The sequence below is a fragment of the Cervus canadensis genome, chromosome 10, assembly GCF_019320065.1.
Source record: "Cervus canadensis isolate Bull #8, Minnesota chromosome 10, ASM1932006v1, whole genome shotgun sequence".
In the NCBI taxonomy this organism is placed as follows: domain Eukaryota; kingdom Metazoa; phylum Chordata; class Mammalia; order Artiodactyla; family Cervidae; genus Cervus; species Cervus canadensis.
In genome coordinates this window covers 8,709,614-8,732,078 of record NC_057395.1, presented here as the reverse complement: position 1 = coordinate 8,732,078, position 22,465 = coordinate 8,709,614, and the positions used below count along the sequence as shown (strand labels likewise).

The window sequence follows — 22,465 nt, the reverse complement described above, 5'->3', positions numbered from 1 at the left end:
AGAGCAACATTCAGAAGCTATTTAGCTTTAAAACTCACACAGCAGTTTCCCCAGACTCTGTCCAGGAGGAATCAGTTACTAGGACTAACACATACTTAAGGAGAGGGAATTTCATGAGAAAAGTGTCAAAGAATTTGGAGACATGTTTGAAAACCACGAGCTCCAATCACGTCGACTTACCAAGTAATCATTCTGTCTAAAGGAAAGTTCTTTCCAATTCAGTGTCACTGATATTCCAGTAAATATTTTTTCTTTCTTTTGTTTGGTATGTCTCTTATTCTGTGGAAAGTAAGAAAGGGTTACAAGAATGAGGCATTTTTTTTTTTTTTTTAAAAATGTATGGATCATCTCACTAAACTCTTAGGAGATGGGATTTCTTTAACCTTTCTTTAACCTTGTGAATCATTTCTCTTTGGAATGCAGTTCAAATTAGCAAAAACTGTTTGTAGTTCAGGAAAAGGCTTATTGGATTAGAATCCACATTTACAAGATTTAACCATTAGAGTCTTATTTTCACAATCTTCTTTTGGGAGACATTTACTAACTCGGCCCTAGATAACTCAATACAGGATACCTCAAACTTCTTTAAAAACCATGGGATAAGATGGGAGAAAGGGGTAAGAGACATTCTACTAGGAGGTGGCTTGCAGTCATTCTACAGAGGAAAGATAGAAAAGTATTACTGTAGAACAATAAAAGAGTGTAAAATCAAGTGCAAATGTTGTGAGACTAAGATGATAGTGAAGAGTATATTTTGTGACTCTTGGTGGTTTGAACTTCTTTCTTGATTCTCTGAGTTATTCCAGGCCCTACATTCTCCAATACAGATACCATGGTATATATTTGATCCTCGGTTTGAGCGAGGCTGTGCTCAGTCCACTTTCCTCAGAACTAAATGGTGTTGTTTTATTCTTGCAGACTGATCATCTTCCAGCAGAGCTGGGAGCTGCGTGTTCACAGTGTCTGCACCTGGATGCAACATATCAAGTTCTTCAACGGGAGTTGTTATCAATGAAAGGATGGCAAAGGAAGTGTGAGAAACTAGAGAAAGAGAACAAGAAGTTGGAGCAAGAAGTAGTGAAACTCAAAAGTCCTATGGAACTGAAGATGATAGAACACCCTCAAGTTGAGCAGTATAAACGGGAGATTGAAGAAAGAGTGAGACAGGACCTCGTAGAGAAATGGAAAGAAGTCAACCTATTTTTGCAGGTTAATTTGTTGATCTGTCATGTGCTTGAATTCACCTCAGTGTAAATTACATTTTGGATGGGTACAGCTTATGTGTTTCCTCTGCTTCCCTTAGAGCAGTGTGTTCTGTAGATTTCTGGAAGGAGGGGCACACTTGTTTCTCCTTGTAAATATTTCAGTTTCCATCACAGTTATCACTAAATTGATCTTTCAGAATGCTTCTCACTAGAGAATCCTTTTACTTATAAGACCAATTGGTATACACAAGACTATGAGGGGGGAAAACAAATATGTGGTTTAAAACTGGTACCATCCTCTTGAATTATTCTTGTCTTGTTCAGTTTCTAAATTTTCACTTCATCCTCTTAGTCTTTGAATCATCCGGTTCCTTAAGTACTACTATAACATTGATTCCACGTTTATTTTATAATTCAGATTTAATTCATGTCACATTGATGATGATTATTTTAAAGTTCCTCTTTTCTTATTTTCACATTTAAAATCACTCTCTAAATTCCTGACTCAAAACTAAATGGAACAAATATCATTATTCAGGTTATAATCATTTAAAAAATGTATCTTTTTAAATTTGACTTAGACACGAGCAGCATGTCAAGAAATCTCAGAGCAGTTCCGAGAGGCGCATATTGCTTCCGTAAGAAGTCAGATGGAACTCAGAATTAAAGACTTGGAATCTGAACTATCCAGGACGGAAACTTTACAAGATTATAAGAAAGCAGAGATGGAAAAATATAAGAAACTCTACTTAGAGGAACTAAAAGTTAGAAAGTCATTGGAAAAGAAACTAGACATGTAAGTCAAAACACAGAATCACAGAAGATAAATTTAGTCCATTAATTTGTCTCTGAAGCCTAGTTTTTATAGAGCCAGGTTCCTGAGATTAGTAGGAAGTGAAGCTAGCTAGTCAGTCACTGCTAGAGGGCATCCTAAGAAAAATGAGTTATAAGATATCCTTGTAAGTTTTCCTACACTAAGTAAAAGCATGCTTGTGAAATCAGGGAAGATTCACACAGGGGTGAAAGGCAGGGTAATTCCCAGAGTGGCTGACGCTGGCATGGTGACCTGAGTGAGGGTTTGTATGGAGGCTGGAAAGGGCAGATCCCACCTGCAGCCGAGTCCAGGCTTCCCCGCCTCTGAAAGCAGAGCACTCCTAGGACACCTTTCACAAGCCCAGAGAGCACAGCAAAGGAGCAGGGACCCGAGGATGCATTCCGCTAGTCGATGCCCAAAATAAGCACATACAAGGGAAGCCCAGGTGCTCCCAGAGAGGGTTCAGGGCTGTGGGACTTGATGCTGGGGTGTGGGGTGTGGCTTCCGGGGAAGGAGGTCGCTGGGACCGGTCTCCCTGCTTGGGGAGCGCGATGCCTCTCATTGTAAAAACATACACTGAACGCTGTTTTGACTTTTTGCCTTTTGAAATGAAACCAAAAATTCTCTTCAGATTTTTTTCTTTGTTTTGATTATGAGATACAGGTGCTGATGTAGGCCCTTCGTAGAAATGAAGTAACATAAAATGAACTTTGGAAAAGCAGAGCATACTTGTCATTGTTCCTGGGGCTGTTTTAGCCCTTTTGTCACCCATTGCCCTCAAGGTTGTGGCTCTAGGTGATTCCTCAGAGCCAAGTGCTTAATTTCTCCACGGTCATGAGTGGAAGGTATATATAAGAATGGTGAGAGGAAAAGCTTGAAAATGGATTTGTGGGATGGCGTGTTTCTTCATCCCTGTTTCCTGGGGGCAGGCGTGTCCCAGAGGCGGCAGGCGTCACTGTGAGCCCGCCTCCCTTTCTCTCTGACGCCCTTTCTCTCCTCTCCCAGCTGTGACTTGTTACCTGAGGAGCCCAGACACACGTGAGCTTCTTTAGAACAAGGTCAGAGCTGTCACTGTTTACAGCAGGTCTGCTCTCTGCTTCCAGTGCTCACACAGGGTGATGGGGATTCCATTTATGTGCGGCAACTTACAAAATGCAAGTCACACAGGGAAACATGAATGAAATTGGTGTTTTCCATCTTCCCCAGGAATAATGAGAGGCTGGCAGAGATGAGCACCGAACTTGAGGTGGAGAAACAGCAGAAGAAATCTTACTCAGCACTCTCAGCAGCAGGTCAGTCCTGGAGCCCTCTTCTGTTGGAAATTTCAATCCTACCTCAGGGTTCAATGCAAATCTTATTTCAGGAGCGAACGTAGGGTTTTCTACCTGAATTCCACGCCGTTCAAATGGCAGCGTGGAGACTTTCTTGACCAAGGTTAGTTCTGTTCTATTTTTTTCACTGGGTTTCAGATTTCTGATATAAATGATCCTTATTTTTAATTTGGTGAACTTCTGAGTTGTTTTTTTGATTTATGTGTACTAAGTAAAACCGTAATCAACTGTGATAATCAAGGAGACATTTAATGATTTTTTTGTGCTAGATCTCTTGTTTATAAGAGATACTTTTTAAATTCTTAAATTTGTTTAAAACCTGCATTGAAATTCTACTTTAGAAATGAAATCTTACTGTCTAGTAACCGAAAGTGTACTTTCAGATGTTTGATTAACTTTTTAATTGATTTCACTTTGGCAGTGGTTCATAATCATTTCCAGGCTCTGTTGCTCCCACCACAGTTTTTCTACCCCTAACCATAAGTGACTGACTGGCATCTAAACACTAATGACATATGGATGTGTTTCATTTGAAGAAATCCTAGATAAGTCATTTTTATGAATTAAACAAACTTGTAATAATCAAAAGATTAATTTTGGGTTTTAGGTTAACATTTTTTGTTACTTTCTTATACAAGAGTACATCTTTAATTGCTATTTTACTGACAGAATTTTGATTTAAATGTCTAAAACATATCTTGCTGAGCAGTTGTAGAATGTTTCTAAGTTTGTAGTTAAATCAAATATTTAAAACTTGTAAATGAAGCTCACTTTTGTCTCTGTCGTGACTTCACCTGGATGAATGATGACTGAGATAGCAATGAAGGGGAGTCTTTAAACTGCAGCTAGTTTTCATTGTGTAATCATTGTGATTAAAATATCCATTTCAGTCAGTGCACACGAGTTTATGGTTTTTGATGGTGTTTCCATGATGTTGATGATGCAGAGAAAAGCAGCCCTTGTTAAATGCAATCTCAACGTGTTTTCTCATTTGGCTTCTTGCCATCACAGAAGAGCAATCTAAGGTTTCTTCGACAGCACTGGGGCTACGTTGGGTCGTAGTACTTGGGAGCTATGAACCTGGAGGGCGTGCTTTAGCTGCGCAGTCACAGTGGGCCTCCAAACACTTCATCCCCAGTCAGAGACCTGCCCACGCAGACACAGGCCTAAGAGGAGGAAGCAAAGGCTTGACCCCCGTCCCAGGGGTGGGCTGCCTACCGCAGACCCAAGTTCACGGTGCTGTGGGCACATACATCTTTTCAAAGAAGAGATTGGGAACCAAGCAAGCACTTCTTAGTTCCTTCTCCCAAACTCACCCGTTAGGTAAATCTTGCTTCTCCTGAGGAGGGTAGCGGATGCTCCCCTTGAAACTTCAGGCTGAGGAAATGAAGTTCAACTGCAACTTCTGACCGGATTTAGATGATAGTTGAGATTACACTCATGCTTTTTGTATATACCCACTAATGATGAGAGCCTGGATAGAAGTATGCTAAACAGTAAAGAGAGATCTGTTGCGTGTTTTAAATTTTGTCCTCAGTAACCCAAAATGTGGATAATTCATTGCTGAGTCATTTTAGCAAGCCAGGTTCTATCTAGAGGAAGTGAACATCCTTTTAAGGTTGAATCTCTTCACTTTTGGCCCTCTTGATTCAGCTAAAGATTCTCTCCTTCAAGTTCCCTGTCCTCTGTTTAAAAAATATGTATGCTTTCTAAATTACCTGTATCTACTGCCACAAATAGGATTTGATATTGATTTATTCTTGTTCATGCATTTAAAACACATAATTTACTTCAAAAGTCATGTCACACCACAAGCATTATTCAACTGTATAACAAGGTTTTACATGTTCATTTTGTCTATGCTATATTTAAAAATCTATGTGTTTTTCCTTAATCTAAGAACATAGCTGGCCTAGGACTCTGGACTCAGTCAGAAGGACATGGCCTTTGTTACTTCTTTTGTAGAATTAGGAACTTTGACTAAATCAATGACTCTCATACCTTACAAAAAGATTCTTTTTTTCCCAAAGAAAGGAACCTTTCTTTTAAAAAAGAAAACTCCTGCAGGGAACCGTGTTACATAAACGGAGACAAGCATAGAGCCTTGTAGCTGAAGAGCGGCCAGAGGCCCTGCAGCTGTGACTTCTCTGTTCCTCAACCCTGCAGTGACCCCTGTGGGACCTTCCCCGTCTATGGGACATAGTTCGAAAACTAACACTTACGAGAGAATCCCTCTCGCTAAATATCTTCAGAATTGAAACTTGCTGGTACACTGTTTCCTGTGTGTAAATTTTCTCAACTTTCTATCTTTTCGTTAAATGGAAAACTTTAAAGAAAACCACAGATGTGCTCTCGTTCTTAATATTTGACTTTAGACTACTTCCTCCATTTGAACACAATCCTCAACCTAGAAATCAAAATAAAGGTCTCAGTACATATGTAGGGCAGGAGCTGTTAGGGGAGAATATAGGAATCTTCTGGGTCGTTCCTAGGATTATGGGTCATTCCCTCATTCTTTCACATTATGTGTACTCGACAGACTGATACTTATTGTACTTTTTATCAGTTAATCTAAATAGCATTCCATAAATATGCTCTGTTATCTATAAGGAGAATAAGTAGGAATTCATGTTCTTTTATTTATGTAACTTTTTTTTCTACTGACGTAATCTTGAGGTTAGGTCTAGTGTCTAAAAGTATTATTTAAAAGTCACATTTAGTAAGTTTGATGTCATTCCTATGATAGTATCTCTTGTTCATCTTAAACATAAATAATATTTGACTTATTTCAGATGTGGCGGGAGCTGGACAGGAGTATAACTAGAGAACTAAGGAAAGGTATGTTGCCAAAATGTACGAATTAAATTTGGACATTGATTTCTGAAATACACCGAAGGCAGTAAATGGGATCTCTTTCCATTGTTTGGATAGTAGACACCATGTTGAATATTTTTCCTTACACATAGCTAATGAGAAATGTGAACGCATGAGTGGTCATAGTGAAAAATATCCTTCTTCCTCATTGATTGATCATGTTCCATAGCTTGAAAAATAATCTCTAAAGGTCTATGTATTTCTTTTACTTCTCGCTATTTCCTTCTTCTACTGCCTCCATCCCTGTGGAACTGTCTGCCTGCACCTGACACTATTCTCAGGAGATGTGGCATTCACCCGCTTCTCAGGCGCTGGTGGCGGTTAAGGCTGGGAAACCCAGACTCAACAGTCACGGGTGTGAAGCTGTCACTCGGTGGGTGACTAAAATTTCTCTGTCACTGACTTTGTCACCAGTTTATCTTTCACCCTCAGGAAAAGCTCCAAACACGCACACCAGTTTGGGTCCTGCCAAAGTAGGCGGCCTTATCTCCTTACCGCCCTCCTCTGCCCTCAGCTCTGCATCTAACCAGCCAGACTGTAGGATCCCACAGCCGCGCGTCCTCACCTGCGGGCTTTGTACGTGCTCCTCCCCTCCGTCTCCTGTACTTTTTCCTGTCCTCCAGGTATCTGCTTCCATAGCACCTCCACCAGAAAGCTGGCAGTACTGACAGGAAGCTGGCTGTCCCTTCTGAGTGTCCCTGTGCCGTCTTTTGTATCTGTCTTAGAGTTTATGAGTCTGTGTGGAAGCTGCCCGTTCACCTGTTTCCCACTCTAGAGCGTGTCGTTTTCCGGGTGCACTGGGGCACCTCCATCTTGTACTTCCAGTGCTTGTCCCAGCACCTCTGCGCATAGTTACTGAGCAAATAAATGAAGCATGAGGAAGCCAGAGGCTCTGGTCATCAGCCACACGTGCACCATGGGCAGATTATGTAATTGTAATCTTGTTTTTTGTGTTGTGTCATCTATAGATATATTTCATTTTTCGGAACACTTGGAAAGGTCTCAGGTTTTGTTTTTTTTTTTTTCTTTTCTCTTAACTAATACTTAGTTAACTCAAGTATTTTAGGTGAAGAATACAATTCTTTCCTTTTCTTTCCAGTTGATGCTGAATTTGCATCTAATTACAGTGTCTCCTTGAGGATCTACAGATGGGTCAAATGTATATGAGGACCTATTTTTGAAAACATCACAAGAATATGTACAGACTTTGAAGAAAAAAGATATGACTTGAACAATAAATAGTAAAAGTTTCCCTACAGGACTGTTTACCTGACATTTTCATTGTTTCCCATTAAACATGATGAGAAATTCTTTATTAAAGGAAAATATTTTCATATTATATGTGTATGATAAAAATGTATATGGTATTTTAAGCGATGTTTCTCTGCATCTAACTTAGCAGTTTTAAAAACCAGCACAGTTGAGTTTTCCATATTCAAAGTGATGCTGTTAGTCACTCAGTCATGTCGACTCTTTGTGATCCCATGGAGAAGCCCGCCAGGCTCCTCTGTCCATGGAATTCTCTCGGCAAGAATACTGGAGCAGGGAGCCATTCCCTTCTCCAGGGGATCTTCCAGTCCCAGGGATCAAACCCAGGTCACCTGAATTGCAAGTGCATTCTTTACCATTTGAACGGCCCTTTATGAACTCAAACTGAGCCCTAATATCAGCTGTTTAAACAGCACCCAAACAACCAGACTTGTCATTAATATTTAGTGGTGTTGATTGATAGCTTTTTTGTATTTTCCAGTTTTTATCACTATATATAGACCTAAAGATTTAGATATTGCTGTTATGGTTACCATCAATGTTTTGAGGTATTACAACTGTTAATAGTGGCATAAAACTTACTATATTTAACTTTAAACATGGATTCATAAGTCTTTCCTCATGGAGAAATAAGATTTGCCTTAGTTTTTGCCTTTGCAATGAATTAACTTTGTAAAAAAATTTTTATTTTTAATTAGAGGATAATTACTTTACAATATTGTGATGGTTTCTGCCATACCTTGACTTGAATTGGCCATAGGAATGCATATGTCCCCTCCCTCTTGACCCTCCCTCCCACCTCCCTCCCCGTTCCACCCCTCTAGGTTGTCACAAAGTACCAGCTTTGGGTTCCCTGCATCATACAGCAAATTCCAAAAAGACACATGTATCCCAGTGCTCACTGCAGCACTATTTATAATAGCTAGGACATGGAAGTAACCTAGATGTCCATTAACAGATGAATGGATAGGAAGCTGTATATTATTCAGCTATAAAAAGGAATGCATTTGAATTGGTTTTAATTGACTTTAATTTACTTTTGGAAACAGTGTTAAAATGAGAGAAAAGTTCCAAGCGCCAGACAGACATTTTCACAAAATTCCCCTATCTCCCATATATCCTAAAGTACCATTTATATTTCTCAAATGTTTTTTGTTATAAGTGCCCCTCCTTCCCCAAGTCACCTGTTTTTCAGAAGATGCCTTTTTGTCCTACTCCCTGTCATTTTTTTTTTTTTTCCATTTATTTTTATTAGTTGGAGGCTAATTACTTCACAACATTGCAGTGGGTTTTGTCATACATTGATATGAATCAGCCATGGAGTTACATGTATTCCCCATCCCGATCCCCCCTCCCGCCTCCCACTCCACCCAATTCCTCTGGGTCTTCCCAGTGCACCAGGCCCGAGCACTTGTCTCATGCATCCCACCTGGGCTGGTGATCTGTTTTACCATAGATAATATTCATGCTGTTCTCTCGAAACATCCCACCCTCGCCTTCTCCCACAGAATCCAAAAGTCTGTTCTGTACATCTGTGTCTCTTTTTCGGTTTTGCATATAGGGTTATCATTACCATCTTTCTAAATTCCATATATATGTGTTAGTATGCTGTAATGATCTTTATCTTTCTGGCTTACTTCACTCTGTATAATGGGCTCCAGTTTCATCCATCTCATTAGAACTGATTCAAATGAATTCTTTTTAATGGCTGAGTAATATTCCATGGTGTATATGTACCACAGCTTCCTTATCCATTCGTCTGCTGATGGGCATCTAGGTTGCTTCCATGTCCTGGCTATTATAAACAGTGCTGCGATAAACACTGGGGTGCACGTGTCTCTTTCAGAGCTGGTTTCCTCAGTGTGTATGCCCAGAAGTGGGATTGCTGGGTCATATGGCAGTGCTATTTCCAGTTTTTTAAGAAATCTCCACACTGTTTTCCATAGTGGCTGTACTAGTTTGCATTCCCACCAACAGTGTAAGAGGGTTCCCTTTTCTCCACACCCTCTCCAGCATTTATTGCTTGTAGACCTTTTGGATAGCAGCCATCCTGACTGGAGTGTAATGGTACCTCATTGTGGTTTTGATTTGCATTTCTCTGATAATGAGTGATGTGGAGCATCTTTTCATGTGTTTGTTAGCCGTCTGTATGTCGTCTTCGGAGAAATGTCTGCTTAGTTCTTTGGCCCATTTTTTTTTTTTTTTTTTTATTTTTCTGGAATTGAGCTTCAGGAGTTGCTTGTATATTTTTGAGATTAATCCTTTGTCTGTTGCTTCATTTGCTATTATTTTCTCCCAATCTGAGGGCTGTCTTTTCACCTTACTTATAGTTTCCTTTGTTCCCTGTCATTTATTAAGTAGTATATCAACTCCCAGTTGTATATCAACTCCCTTCAAGTCACATTTCTTTGTGAACCTCTGCATGTTGTTGTTATAGTTCCGTTGCTCAGTCATGTCCATCTCTTTGCAACCCCATGGACTGCAACATGCCAGGGTTTCCTGTCCTTCACCATCTCCCGGAGTTTGCTCAAACTCACTGTCCATTTAGTCGAAGATGCCATATAACTATCTCATCCTCTGTCGCCCCCTTCTCCTCTGGCCGCAATCTTTCGCAGCATCAGGGCCTTTTCCTGTAAGTCAGCTCTTCCCATTAAGTGGCCAAAATTTGGAGCTTCAGCATCAGTCCTTCCAATGAATATTCAGGGTTGATTTCTTTTAGGATTGACTGGTTCATTCTCCTTGCAGTCCAAGGGACTCTCAAGAGTCTTCTCCAGCACCACAGTTTGAAAGCACCAATTCTTTAGCACTCAGCCTTGTTTATGGTCCAACTCTCACATGTGTACATCATTCCTGGAAAGCTATGTAAATGTTTTTTCTCATGGTTATCTGCTTTTGTCAATTTAACTGGCAGACTCCCAATAGCTGAACCTCAGAGGGTGGAGAAAGTTTTTCCCTCCCCAACAATTCCAAGAGCTGACATGTTAATAATGCTCACTTAATCCTTGATCCCCTTGTCTTTCTGTCCTCTCAGATATCTGACTTGGGAGAATTCCAGTTTCATATGAGACTGATGATCCTTCTCCCCTGTTACCCTCTCCAAGGGTCTCCGTGCAGGGATCCTGCTGCTAAGTCGCTTCAGTCGTGTCCGACTCTGTGCGACTCCATAGATGGCAGCCCACCAGGCTCTCCCGTCCCTGGGATTCTCCAGGCAAGAACACTGGAGTGGGTTGCCATTTCCTTCTCCAATGCATGAACGTGAAAAGTGAAAGTGAAGTCGCTTAGTTGTGTCCGACTCTTAGCGACCCCATGGACTGAAGCCTACCAGGCACCTCCATCCATGAGATTTTCCAGGCAAGAGTACTGGAGTCAGTTGCCATTGCCTTCTCCGAGTGATCCTGCTACTTTTATTTAATTTGTATCTTCTGATGATTTCAAATCTCCTTTCTATAAACTTCTCACCCTGGTCTTCCCCTCTCACTTGTACCAGACAATCTTAGGTCCCAGAACAAACTTCTCGAAAGGTTTGCCTGTATCTCTAGCAACTCTAGACTGTCTTCCCTCTCTTTCCCTCAAAACTGCTCCCAAGTCACTGATGATTTCCGCGTCACTGAATCAAAGCCACACCTTTCCAGTCCTTGTGTGTCTGAATTTCTCCTTCCTCTTGGCGTTCACTGTCACTCACCTCTTTGAGACACTCTTGCTTTTGGCTGGGCTCTCAGTATTCGTTCCTTTTATCCTGAAGGCACGGACAGGTTATTGCAATCAGAGACATAGTCCTTATTAAATATCTCACGGTAAACATACAGGTGTTGCCCCCTCGCTCAGGACCGCACCTGGGGCCGTGTGTTGAGAGCAGGTCAGTTGTTCCACACCAGCAGGTGCAGGACGGTAGGAAACTTTGTCTCTGCTGCTTGAGAAGGGCTTTCTCCTCTCCTGGGAAGGATCTCCTCCTTACTCTGGCATTTGATATGTAAGTAAAGCTGGTACCCACCCCAAAAGGGTCCTTCTGCCCAATGTTTCTCCGCCAATGGAGTGAGTTGTGTTGAGAAGCAAAGGAAATGAGAAGTGGAGCACCCACTGTACAGTCCACGCTCTCCAATAGGCCATGGGTGGGGCTGCTCCATAGGGCTCTCACCAGCGGGGGATTAGGTAGAGTTGGCGGGGTTCTGGGGAGCAGAGACAGGCACAGCTGCTCCAGGTAATGGGGCTCACAGGGCTCATTGCCATCTTGCATTAAGGTGTCCAGAGCAGCATCTCTGCACACAGCCCCCCACCCCAAGCAGGAGCATCGGCCAAGCTGGTTCACACCAGGAACTGGGGTTTGAAGAGCCGGAAGCAAGGCCTCTGCAGGAAACACCCAGTGAGCAAGAGAAATCAGACTAAGCACAAGGGAAAGGAGGTTAATATTTTTATTCCTAATATTGTTTTTTGGTTTGTTTGTTTTTTTAACCTGGTAACTGTTTATGGGCTTTGCTGGTAACAAAATCTCTCCAGGAGCCTGATCTGGAGTCTCCAAGGTTCTGGGCCTCATCCCTTCTTGAAATATAAATTCTTGGGGAGACGGAGCACCTTCGGGGGACCTACTCTGGGCTGTAGGTCTCCCCTGCTCCTTGGGGAGATGAGACTATGAATTCTTTCAGGTTGGAGCTATTAACTAGATGAATGGCTGCAGATGTCTGCACTGAAGAGTCTCAGAAGATCTGGGCTTTTTACAAAACCGCTGAGAAATCCCAGGGAAGTTTATTTCCCCACAATTTCCCCCGTTGTTCCTAGAAGAGTTCTAGGCCCAACAGCAGCCACTGTAACCAGTGCAAGGAAACTTGAAGTTGATGGGCACCAAATCCTTTTGGCTTGTCTTGGGCAACATTTAATCAGCAAGACCCGGACTGAGCAAAAGAAATTGGTCTCAGCTGAACTCCCCCAAGTCTTAGATTCAGGAATCTAAGCAAGTCCCCCAAAATTTTAGGGACTATTTTGGGAAGCAAGGTGGCTTCCTCCTTGGGTTTCCATATTAACCTTTTCTACCTGATCCAGGGTATTGTAGGGAAGCAAAATTTGTCACCCCAAAATGTGTCTCTTTGGCAAGAGAATGATTTTAGGCAGAATATTTTTAAGAAACAAAAAAGACTCAAAGTCTTTTAACTGCCTCCTTAAATGTTGAATATTTTAGACAAAGGGCCTGGCCCAGGAAGACAGCTACAACCAGAGATACTGAGAAAATATGTGGGCCAGGTGTGGTCACGGGAACTACAGATATTTACAGAGTTCCAAACACTTGCTTTTCCATCTCCACATGAATCACCTTCCTCCACATTCTAGTCCCAAACCACTACCCACAACATCCTCCTTTGTTTCTAGCTGAAGATGGCATTTAAGGTGAGGGTTTCAACCATTCTGGTGAGTTACTCAGGTTTTCTGGTTCTCACCCATGTATACAGAAGTATACATGCTGTTAAGCTTTTGTTTGCTTTTCTCCTGTTAATCTGTCTCATGTTAAGTTGCTTCTTAACCAGCCAGATGAACCTAGAAGGATAAAGTTTTTGTCCTCCTCCCCAGGACACACCTGAGTACAGGTAGTTATGCTCATTACAACTGGCATAGACTTTGCCTCGTCTGCAAGGAAGAGATCTCTGGTAAACTGTTATCTATACAGCAGCACCAGCCAGTGAGCTGACACTCACTTGAAGGCCTTAGACATAGGTAGGGTCATCGTGTTACCAAGTCCTATTGCTTCCTACAAGATGGGCCGATAAATCAAGAGATGAGTTGTTGGGGCAAGGAATAGCAATTTTGTTTGGAAAGCTGGTAGATCAAGATAATGGTGGACTCATGTCCCCAAGAACCATCTTGCCTGAGTTAGAATTCAGGCTTGGGTTACACTAAAAGGAGAAAGAGTAGAGTCAAACCTTTCCTGGTTCACATCAGCCTCTGAAGGGAATGTGTTAATTTCTTTCCTGCAGTCATTGACAGGTGGGCTTGGTCAGGTTGTTTCCTGGAAGGTAAACACAGGTATTTCAGCTAAATGCTCATTTTGTGGGAGGCAGGGCTCCCAGCAATGAGCCACTATGTATAATATAAGCATAAAGGCAACATCCCTTTAGTGCTGAACTTGTAATAGAATACAAAAGGGTCTTCCCTATTACAGTTGTTCACTTCAGCAGAAGTCAGGAACAGATTTCATACTGCCTTTTGTGAAACAAAAACCATGGAGTCGGTAACGTTCCCTAATTTGAGCAAACTCCGTAAGATAGTGAAGGACAGGAAAGCCTGGCGTGCTGCAGTTCATGGGGTTGCAAAGAGTTGAACATGACTTAGCCACTCAACAACAATAATGCTCCCTAAAGAGCTCTCTGAAACAGAGCCAGGAGACCATTAACGGGTGTGACATAGGCATGTCTCAGCCTGCATGGAATCTGACCTTCCGATCATTTATTGTCCTAATGAAGTCCTCCAGAACATCTGCCAAAAACTCAAGCTACTTCTTGGACCACCCCTGCCCTAAATAACTTGTGATTCCCTAAGGATAAATATTTCCTGGCTTGTATCAGAGTCGCTCACAGTCTCACGAGGCAATTTTTGACAACCTGTGGCCTTTTGTCTTCATAAACATAAACCCCTGACTCTTTTTTGGAACACTCTTTCAGTTTAACCTGAATCTCTGTTTCCCGAATTTCTTTTTTTTTTCTTCCAGTTTTACTGAGATGTAATTAACATGCAGCAGTGTATAAGTTTAAGGTGTAGAGCATAATGATTTGACTTATAAGATGATTACCACAATGTATTTTACTGTAATTATAAACATAACTATATTCCTGCTGCCTGGATATAGTGAAACATAACTAGAGCCACACTGCTGGAATACTGTAGAATTTTTAAGGTTCTCCAGAGGGGGAGTAAATATAGTAGGGGATTAGCTATTTATCTATCCATCTGTCAGGAGACCTGAAATCTGTAGAGTGAGCCAGCAGACGAGATTCAGGGAAGAGTTGATGTTGCAGTCTTGAATCTGAATCCCCAGAACAATGGTCTGGAAACTCAGCCAGGGTTTCTATGCTTCAGACTTGAATTCCTTCCACTTTTAGGTTGTTGTTCAGTCGCTAAGTTGTGTTCCACTCTTTGCGACCCCATGGACTGCAGTCTTCAGGGCTCCTCTGTCCTCCACTTTTGGAGTTATCTCAAATTCATGTCCATTGAGTCGGTGATGCCATCCAAGCATCTCATCCTCTGCTGCCCCTTTCTCCTCCTGCCTTCAATCCTTCCCAGCATCAGGGTCTTTTCTGAGAAATCACTCTTTGCATCAGGTGGCCCAAATATTGGAGCTTCAGCTTCAGTATCAGTCCTTCCAATGAATATTCAGGGTTGATTTCCTTTTGGATTGACTGGTTTGCTCTCCTTGCAGTCCAAAGGACTCTCAAGAGTCTTCTATAGCACCACAATTTGAAAGCATCCTTCCACTTTGAGGAACCTCAGTCTTTGGGCTTGCAGCCTTCAGCTGATTGGATGAGGCCCATGGACATTATGGAGGGTAATCACTTTTATTCAAAATTACTGCCTTAAATACTAATCACACCTAAAATATACCTTCACAAAAACATCTAAGCTGACTGGAAAAAATGAATGCATTTCTTGGTAAACTAGAATAAAGAAAAATATGTGGCTTAGGTTTCCTAAGGACAAAAATAATTTTTTAAAAACAACTTATATTATTGGAGTATAGCCAATGAACAATGTGGTGATAGTTTCAGGAGCACAACAGAGTGACTCAGCCACACATATACATGTATCCATTCTCCCCCAAATTCAGGGAAGGGTTTTTAAAGGCACCGTTAGGGGTGAGGGTTTCAGATGCCTGATAGCTGGTGTACATCCTTCTGGATTGGCTGGTGGTGAGCTAAGTGGGTGTTTTGAGGAGTTAGTATCATCAACCATTGGGTTTCAACTGGTCTGGGGTCTACATAGGTGTAGTCAGCATGCGGTTAACTTCTTCCACCTGGTGGGGGTTTCAGTATCTGCAGCAGAACTCCAGGATATGGCTCAGAATGTTATCTACAGCCTTGAGGAGGAGTTGACTTTGCTATTTTAACTATTGTTATTTTGTCTTGGACTGTTTTCATTTCTTTCAGCATTTTCTCACTTCTCTGATTACGTTTGCTCTTTGGGACTTGGGCAAAGCCTCAGAGGCTGAAGCTTTTCTACAAACAAGAGGCAGGTGCCATGGGGAGGTGTTCACAGTGTTCTGCTCCATTTCCATTAGTTTTTCTTTTTAGTGTGTCCTCCTTTGTTTTAAACAGATTCAAGAGGCGGAGGGAATGTTCCTAGTTAGGAGTTTTTCATTCGTTACCCACCTAGTGTGAAAAGTCCAGAAAAACCCATCTTCTTAAAATACTCTGTGTGTCCTATCTCCCCCTCCCCCTCAGCTGTTCAATGAGTATCATGTCCTTCAAAAGCTGCACACCCAAAACCAACCAAGTCCAGAGTCTAGTCTCTGTGCTGGATGCTAGAGATTCGAAAACCAACAAAATGTGGCTTCTTCTCTTTCGTGGGTTGTTACTGGTTGTCATTGGGTCCCTCAATGCTCATGACCCATTGGACTGAATAAAGGTACTTTAGAAAACTGCAAATTTAATGGAAAGAAGTCATAGGAATGACCCCTTAGCATCTGAGATATTTATTAGGAGTTGGAGAGATTTGTTCTAAAGAGATATAAGGCCTTGTTCCAGCAGGAAACAATTTTTTAAAAATTTCATTGAAGTATGACGCACAGTGTTGTGTTAGTTTCAGGTTATATATGAATCAGTTATATATGAATATATATATATATATATCTCCATTCTCTATCTCAATAGGTCCTTGTTGGTTATCTGTTTTATGTATTGTTGTTGTCGTTGAGGGGCTCAGTCTTCTCCAAGTCTTTGTGACCCCATGGACTGCAGCACACCAGGCTTCCCTGTCCTTCACCATCTCCCAGAGCTTGCTCAAACCCGTGTCCATTGAGTTGATGATGCCATCCAACCATCTAGTCCTCTGTCATCCCCTTCTCCTCCTGAATCAGTTCAGTTCAGTTCAGTCATTCAGTCATGTCTGACTCTTTGCGACCCCATGGACTGCAGCAAGCCAGGCTTCCCTGTCCATCACTAACTCCTGGAGCTTGCTCAAACTCATGTCCATCGAGTCGGTGATGTCATCCAACCATCTCTTTCTGAAGTCCCCTTCTCCTCCTGCCGTCAATCTTTCCCAGCATCAGGGCCTTTTCCAGTGAGTCAGTTCTTCACATTAGGTGGCCAAAGTATTGGTATTTCAGCTTCAGCATCAGTCCTTTCAATGAATATTCAGGACTGATTTCCTCTCAGATTGACTAGTTTGATCTCCTTGCAGTCCAAGGGACTCTCAAGAGTCTTCTCTTTTGAACATCACAGTTCAAAAGCATCAATTCTTCAGCTCTCAGCTCTTCTTTATGGTCCAACTCTCACATCCATACATGACTACTGCAAAAACCATGGCTTTGACTAAATAGGACTGCTTTGGTATTACTTAACTACCAGCACTATTTCATTTTTTTGTTTCTTAGAATTTTTCATTTTTCATTGGGGTACAGCTGATTAACAATGTTGTGATAGTTTCAGGTGAACAGTAAAGAGACTCAGCTATAGATATACATGTATCCATTCTCCCCCTTGGAAAAGACTCTTTTTTTTTTTTTTTTGAAAAGACTCTTGAGAATCTCTTGGACAGTCAGGAGATCAAACCAGTCAATCCTAAAGGAAATCAACCCATAATATTCATTGGAAGGACTGACACTGAAGCTCCAATACTTTGGCCACCTGATGTGAAGAGCTGACTCATTGGAAAAGACCCTGATGCTGGGAAAGAAGGAAGGCAGGAGGAGCAGGCGATGACAGAGAATGAGATGGTTGCGTGGCATCACTGACTCAATGGACATGAGTTTAAGCAAGCTCTGGGAGATGGTGAAGGGTAGGGAAGCCTGGCATGCTGCAGTCCATGGGGACACACAGAGTTGGACAGGACTGAGCAACTAAACAACAATTCTCCCCCAAACCCCTCTCCTATCCAGGCTGTCACATAACATTGAACAGACTTCCTCGTGCTATACAGTAGGTCCTTGTTGGGATAGCTAGTGAGTTTGAGACAGTCATGTACACACTGCTGTATTTTTAATGTTTTGTTTTCTTAGTTTTGGTAATGTAGTAATGAGAGTGAACAAAAAAATCAAAAAGGAGAAATCCAGGTACATGAAGGCTGGAATCTTGAAGAAGTGCTTCACAGAGGGAATGAATCCAGGGTAGAAGGGACATGAGAAAGCCAGTAAGGTGAGAACAGGCAAAATGTCTTGTTGTAACTGCCCTTCCTAAGCACACAGTCAAATGAGACTTGCTCTTCTGATGGTTGTTTAGGGAGGCTGTTTCTTTATCCCCAGAACTGTTTTTTAAAAGGTAATATGTCTCCACTATCTTTAGACCAACTTACTAGCAGCAGAATGTCTTGGGCTCAGTCACAGCCAAAGCCCAAACCTCAAAACATAAGCAGGCGTATTCCCCCATGCCAGTGGGCAAGATGCGCTTTATTTAGCTGTATATCTTTCTGATGCTCTTCTTGTTTATGTAAGATCAGGAATCCCTTGTGGATTCATTCAGGAACTTTATTATGGTATGAATTTTCAGGTGTTCAAATGTCTAAGGAGGTGGACCGTTAGTACTGAAGATTGTGTGCATCTATTAATAACAGAATGCAATTGCTTTGTATAACGGTTACAGGTGAGCATAGTGACTGTGGAGGTCATGTTATAAAACTGCACAGAGGACCCCACACACCTGTGCTCATCCATATACCTGTGAAATGTGAGTAAGGGCCCTGATAGTAGCAATGTCATAGCAGTGTCAGTTTCTTCTTGTGATTGTACTCTAGTTGTAAGACATTAACTTTGGGGCAAGATGGGGAAAAGGTGCATGGGACTTCCCAGCTGTCTTTGCAGACTTCTGACAAGCTATAACTAGGAATTTCAAAACAGAAAATTAGAACAATGTCATCTGTGCAATAATCATTTAGCGAGATGTTTCCAGACAAACATCACGCCTGGGACCCACGCTATAGGCAGTGAGTGAGTGAGAGTCGCTCAGTAGTGTCCGGACCTATGCGACCCCATGGACTGTAGCCTGCCAGGCTCCTCTGTCCATGGAATTCTCCAGGCAAGAATACTGAAGTGGGTTGCCATTTCCTTCTCCAGGGGATCTGAACATGTTCGTTACAGCTCTCTGCTCTATCATGGGAGGCAGTCTGAAACAGAAGGCTGGAGCAGCTAACCCCACAAGGACAGCAATGATGTTCTGTAGGGGAAGCCTGAGAGGCTATGGTGTGGAGGCTGACCAAGAGTGGGAATCTAAGATCGGCAGGAAAGGGTGGGGGTCTGTCTGCAAGGCCCACCACTTACCGGCGGCCCCCCGGGCCAGCAGGTACAGCACGCAGTCCGGATGTCCCATGGAGGCAGCCTCGTGCAGAGAGAGCCCGCTTGTAGTCCTGGTTGACGGCCTCGATGTCCAGGTCCCAGGTGTCAACCAGATAGGCCAAGATGTCCCAGCGGCTGTGGCGCGTAACGTGTGCAGGAGGGTATCTCGGGCAGGCCCCGCGAAGCCCGCGCGCCCAGTCGCGTACAGCTCCTCTCATCCAGCACCAACCAGCACACCCGCCGCGGACGCCGAAGCGCAGTCATGGCCACCGGCTCGGGTACGGCGGGAACGCCCCGCGACCCTCCCCCGGGCCCACCCCGCCCCCTCCGGGCCCCGCCTCCTCCGGGCCCCGCCTCCTCCGGGCCCCGCCTCCTCCGGGCCCCGCCTCCGAGATCCTCCCCCGGCCCCACCCTGCCTGTCAGGACCTTTCCCCAGACGCCCCGATCTTCCCCCCCAACCCTCAGGTTCCGGGCTGACCACGCGACCCACGGGCCGCCGCGAACTTAGGCGCGGAGATTACCGCCCGCACTGGTTTCACTTTGAGGAGAAAGATTAGGTGAACCCCGGGGACAACCACCGCAGGTCCGGTCACAGGCGGCGCGAGCCCTCCAGGACGGGGTGGGGCCCGTGCGGCCCCGCCTCCGCCCTCCGCGGCAGGTCCCGCCCATACTCTTGGCCCCGCCCATCGCGCCGGCCGCGGCCCCTCCGTGAGTCCCTAAGCTCGGAGGAACTCTGGGAAAGTTACTGCTCGCCGCTTCCGCCCTGGCGGAAGCGCGGACGGGGCGGGGCCTGCTAGCAATAGAGTGGTTGAGCGTCCCGACTGGCCACCGCAGCAGTCCGTCAAGTGCGCCCTTCCTCTTGAGTGCTTCAATTGGCCGGGGATGCATTCCGTCAGCGTCGGCAGCGGGCTCTTCGCGGCCCTGCGGCGGCGGCGGAGCTGGTGGAGGAAGTCCACGGCCGGCAGGGGCTCGCACTGCCCTTGGGAAGCCGCGACCGGGAGCCCGGGTGGCCCGGGACCTGAGGCGACGGCGGCGGCGGCGGGAGCCCCGATGCGAATCGCCATAGTGCGTGAGGCCGCCGGCGTGGTGGGGGCGCGGACGGGCCCGGTCGCGTGGAGGCTGAGTCTCTGGGGTCTTTAGCGGGTCTGGTCTCCGTGAGGTACGGTCCGCGGGGATGGTGGAGCGCGGGCTGGGGTCAGGGCCGATGAGAGCGCGGCAGGCCGGGGCGCTGTCGGTGATGCGGACGTCGCCGGAACGTGGCCTCGGCCGTGGGCAGCCAGCATTTTCTTTCCTGCTGCTCATCTGTTTTGACCTTGGGCGAGTCATTTTGTGGCATCCTTTTGCCTCTTGTATTTGCAGTTGCCCTCCCCCTAACCTGAGTATTGGGAAAACTGGGGTAATGTGGGAGGGCCTGGAGCTGGTGCAGAGTCTGAGTTCTGAGCAAGCTGTGCGGGGTGGTGGCGGACGTGAGGGTCGGTGTTGACTTCTCTACCTGATCTTCCGAGGTGCTCGTCGTTTAACCCTCCTGGTGTTTTCTGTTCCTTCCGAGGGAAAATGGGAGCAGCTCTGCTTTTCAGGCCTGGAAATCGTTATATTTTGCATCTTGTATTGCACTGTGGTTTACAAAATACTTTACGTTAGTTACCTCATCCGCAAACAAGCCTGTAAGGCCTCATGGCAGGTGGGGAAATTGAGGCCTGAAGAAGTTAGGGATTTTCCCACGGGAAGGATAGTCCTTCCTTCTCTGGAAGGAAGGGTGGTAGCCGCCATGCTCGTGCCTGGCAATCTGTTCAAATAAGGAAGATAAAATGAAAAAAGATCTCTGACGTGAAAGCAAGCTCATTTTGCTCATGAGCGGATTGAATTTGATTAACTGAGTATAAGAATAGCCCTTGGAGACAGAATCAGGTCCAGTATCACCTTTACCAAAGTTATTGTTCCCTTCTGTCTCATCACTGCAAACAGAAAAGGAAGGCATGAAAGTTCTTTAAGGTTCACAAAGTTTTAGGAAATGCCAGGCGTTGTTCTCACTGCAGCCGTTGGTATTGGTGCAAGTGGAAGTTGCGATATCTGCGATATCTGGTAGCTCCACACACTTTTTGCTGCTCACCCGCCCCCGCCCGATCCTTATTACCAGTTGACTCCCTGGAGAAGGGAAAGGCTACCCACTCCAGTGTTCTGGCTTGGAGAATTCCATGGACTGTTATGTATAGTCCATGGGGTCGCAAAGAGCAGGACAGGGCTGAGCAACTTTCACTTCACTTTCACTTTCCACCTTTTCTTGGGTTAAGCCTCCAGTTTCCTTGCTTTGAAAAACAAAACACGTATTTGCAGTATGGGACAGAATATTTTAAATTCAGATGATTGGTTATTTAACTGGTGTCTCACAGGCAATTCTCCTCCTCCTGTGTCCTTTTTTTTTTTTTTTAAAGAGTATTTTATTTATTAATTTGGCTGCGCCAGGTCTTTGTTGTGGCATGCATGATCTAGTGCCCTGACCAGGGATCGAACCCAGCCTCTGCATTGGGAGTGTGGTGTCTCAGCCACCGGACCACCAGAGAAGCCCCCCTTCTGTCTTCTTTAGGAACTGATTTTGGCCTGTATCCCCCTTTCAACAATTAGAGGACAGTGTATGTGGATCTATTCACAGCGCCTGAGATTCTCTAGAGCGAAAGCTTGCTGTTCAGGGGACAGATCTTGACAATATGCTTGCGGAAGGGGATGTTCTGGGGTCTAACTGGTTTCCCCGTTTGTCTGCTGGTCCCTTTTGTGTAGGTGTGTGGAATTTGTGGTGTGCCCTGTAGTAATTCATTTCTCCCGTGGCTTGCCTTGGCATCGTTGCTACTTGGCTATCCTCTTTCCCTTTCCTCTCTTTTTTTTTCGTGGTTCCATTGCATTCTTCAGTTGTCATCAGAGGGGGTCCTAATGGGTTGACATATTTTGTGGCCTTTGAGTGTGTGAGCACTAGACTCTTGTTCATGGACTCTTGTTCATGGACTTAGAGTTCTAATTTCAGATTTGTTGTCATCCTCTCTCTCTGCTTATTGTCCCCCTATGTCCTTCCTAAGCTGATTTTATTTAAAGATTGTGAATTCTGTCTTCGTCAGTCTGTGGAATCGTCTGCTCTTAGAGCATCTCACCAGAGCACCTCAAATCTTGTCTCCAGCTGTCATTTACAGATGTTTTGAGGGCTGGTTTCCTATTTCAAAGTACCTCCTGGAGCTTAACCTGGCACTCCACAGATAATTTGAAAACAAAACAAGCATTTTCAAAACAAAGCTTTCATTCTCCCTTGACTCCTGGAAGAAGTGATTAAGATGTAAACACGATTTCTTCTTTACCCCTCAGCGTGGTTAATGATGTTACCACTGAGATCTGGCTAGAAATGTCAGTTACCTGTGTTGTGTTTTCTCTTCTGATCTCTCCTGTCCAGTTTTGGTCTTCACTTTCCCCTTCTCCCTGTTTTTGCCACTGCTGCCCTCAGTCCTTGACCAACTCTTGCCTCTGTTAG

At 44.1% G+C, this 22,465-nt stretch overlaps 3 protein-coding genes across 13 annotated transcripts in view; 2 read left to right on the top strand and 1 right to left on the bottom strand.

Moving 5' to 3' along the window:
- Positions 1 to 7,257, top strand: part of LOC122447860 (ankyrin repeat domain-containing protein 26-like) — a 578,892-nt gene extending 571,635 nt beyond the window's left edge. Inside the window, exons 10-12 of one of the 5 annotated variants that reach the window (XM_043478569.1) lie at positions 3,226 to 3,311; positions 6,143 to 6,188; positions 6,506 to 7,257. In XM_043478569.1, coding sequence (XP_043334504.1) covers positions 3,226 to 3,311; positions 6,143 to 6,174 — 118 coding nt within the window. In that variant the 3' untranslated portion in view covers positions 6,175 to 6,188; positions 6,506 to 7,257. The other 4 variants (XM_043478571.1, XM_043478570.1, XM_043478568.1 and 1 more) reach the window with 4 other exon arrangements.
- A 3,670-nt stretch (positions 7,258 to 10,927) lies between these two features.
- On the bottom strand, positions 10,928 to 19,297 carry LOC122447888 (ankyrin repeat domain-containing protein 16-like). 3 transcript variants are annotated; one of them, XR_006271439.1, is made up of 3 exons: positions 18,940 to 19,297; positions 13,400 to 13,485; positions 10,928 to 11,837 (listed from the first exon to the last, which is right to left on the bottom strand). XR_006271439.1 is itself a non-coding variant. In XM_043478621.1 (2 exons), exons 1-2 carry the CDS (start codon positions 19,170 to 19,172, stop codon positions 13,410 to 13,412), a joined length of 309 nt encoding a protein of 102 aa, XP_043334556.1. In that variant the 5' UTR covers positions 19,173 to 19,297; the 3' UTR covers positions 13,399 to 13,409. The 3 variants fall into 3 exon arrangements, 1 of the variants encoding a protein (XP_043334556.1); XR_006271440.1 differs by having other exon boundaries at positions 10,928 to 11,229; XM_043478621.1 differs by lacking the exon at positions 10,928 to 11,837 and having other exon boundaries at positions 13,399 to 13,485.
- Positions 19,298 to 19,829: 532 nt separating this feature from the next.
- Positions 19,830 to 22,465, top strand: part of FBH1 (F-box DNA helicase 1) — a 38,150-nt gene continuing 35,514 nt past the window's right edge. For 2 of the 5 annotated variants that reach the window (XM_043479229.1, XM_043479228.1), the window contains exon 1: positions 19,830 to 20,019. In XM_043479229.1, the coding sequence (XP_043335164.1) occupies position 20,019 (1 nt within the window). In that variant the 5' untranslated portion in view covers positions 19,830 to 20,018. Of the gene's footprint in view, positions 20,114 to 22,465 lie in introns of all 5 variants that reach the window. The other 3 variants (XM_043479231.1, XM_043479227.1, XM_043479230.1) reach the window with 2 other exon arrangements.

Excerpts from the sequence above, each read along its gene's own strand:
- LOC122447888 (XM_043478621.1), bottom strand. The coding sequence starts at position 19,172 with ATGAGAGGAGCTGTACGCGACTGGGCGCGCGGGCTTCGCGGGGCCTGC. Across the intron at positions 13,486-18,939 it reads GCTGGCCCGGGGGGCCGCCG|GAAACAACCTGACCAAGCCC; the intron begins GTAAGTGGTGGG and ends TTTACCTTCCAG.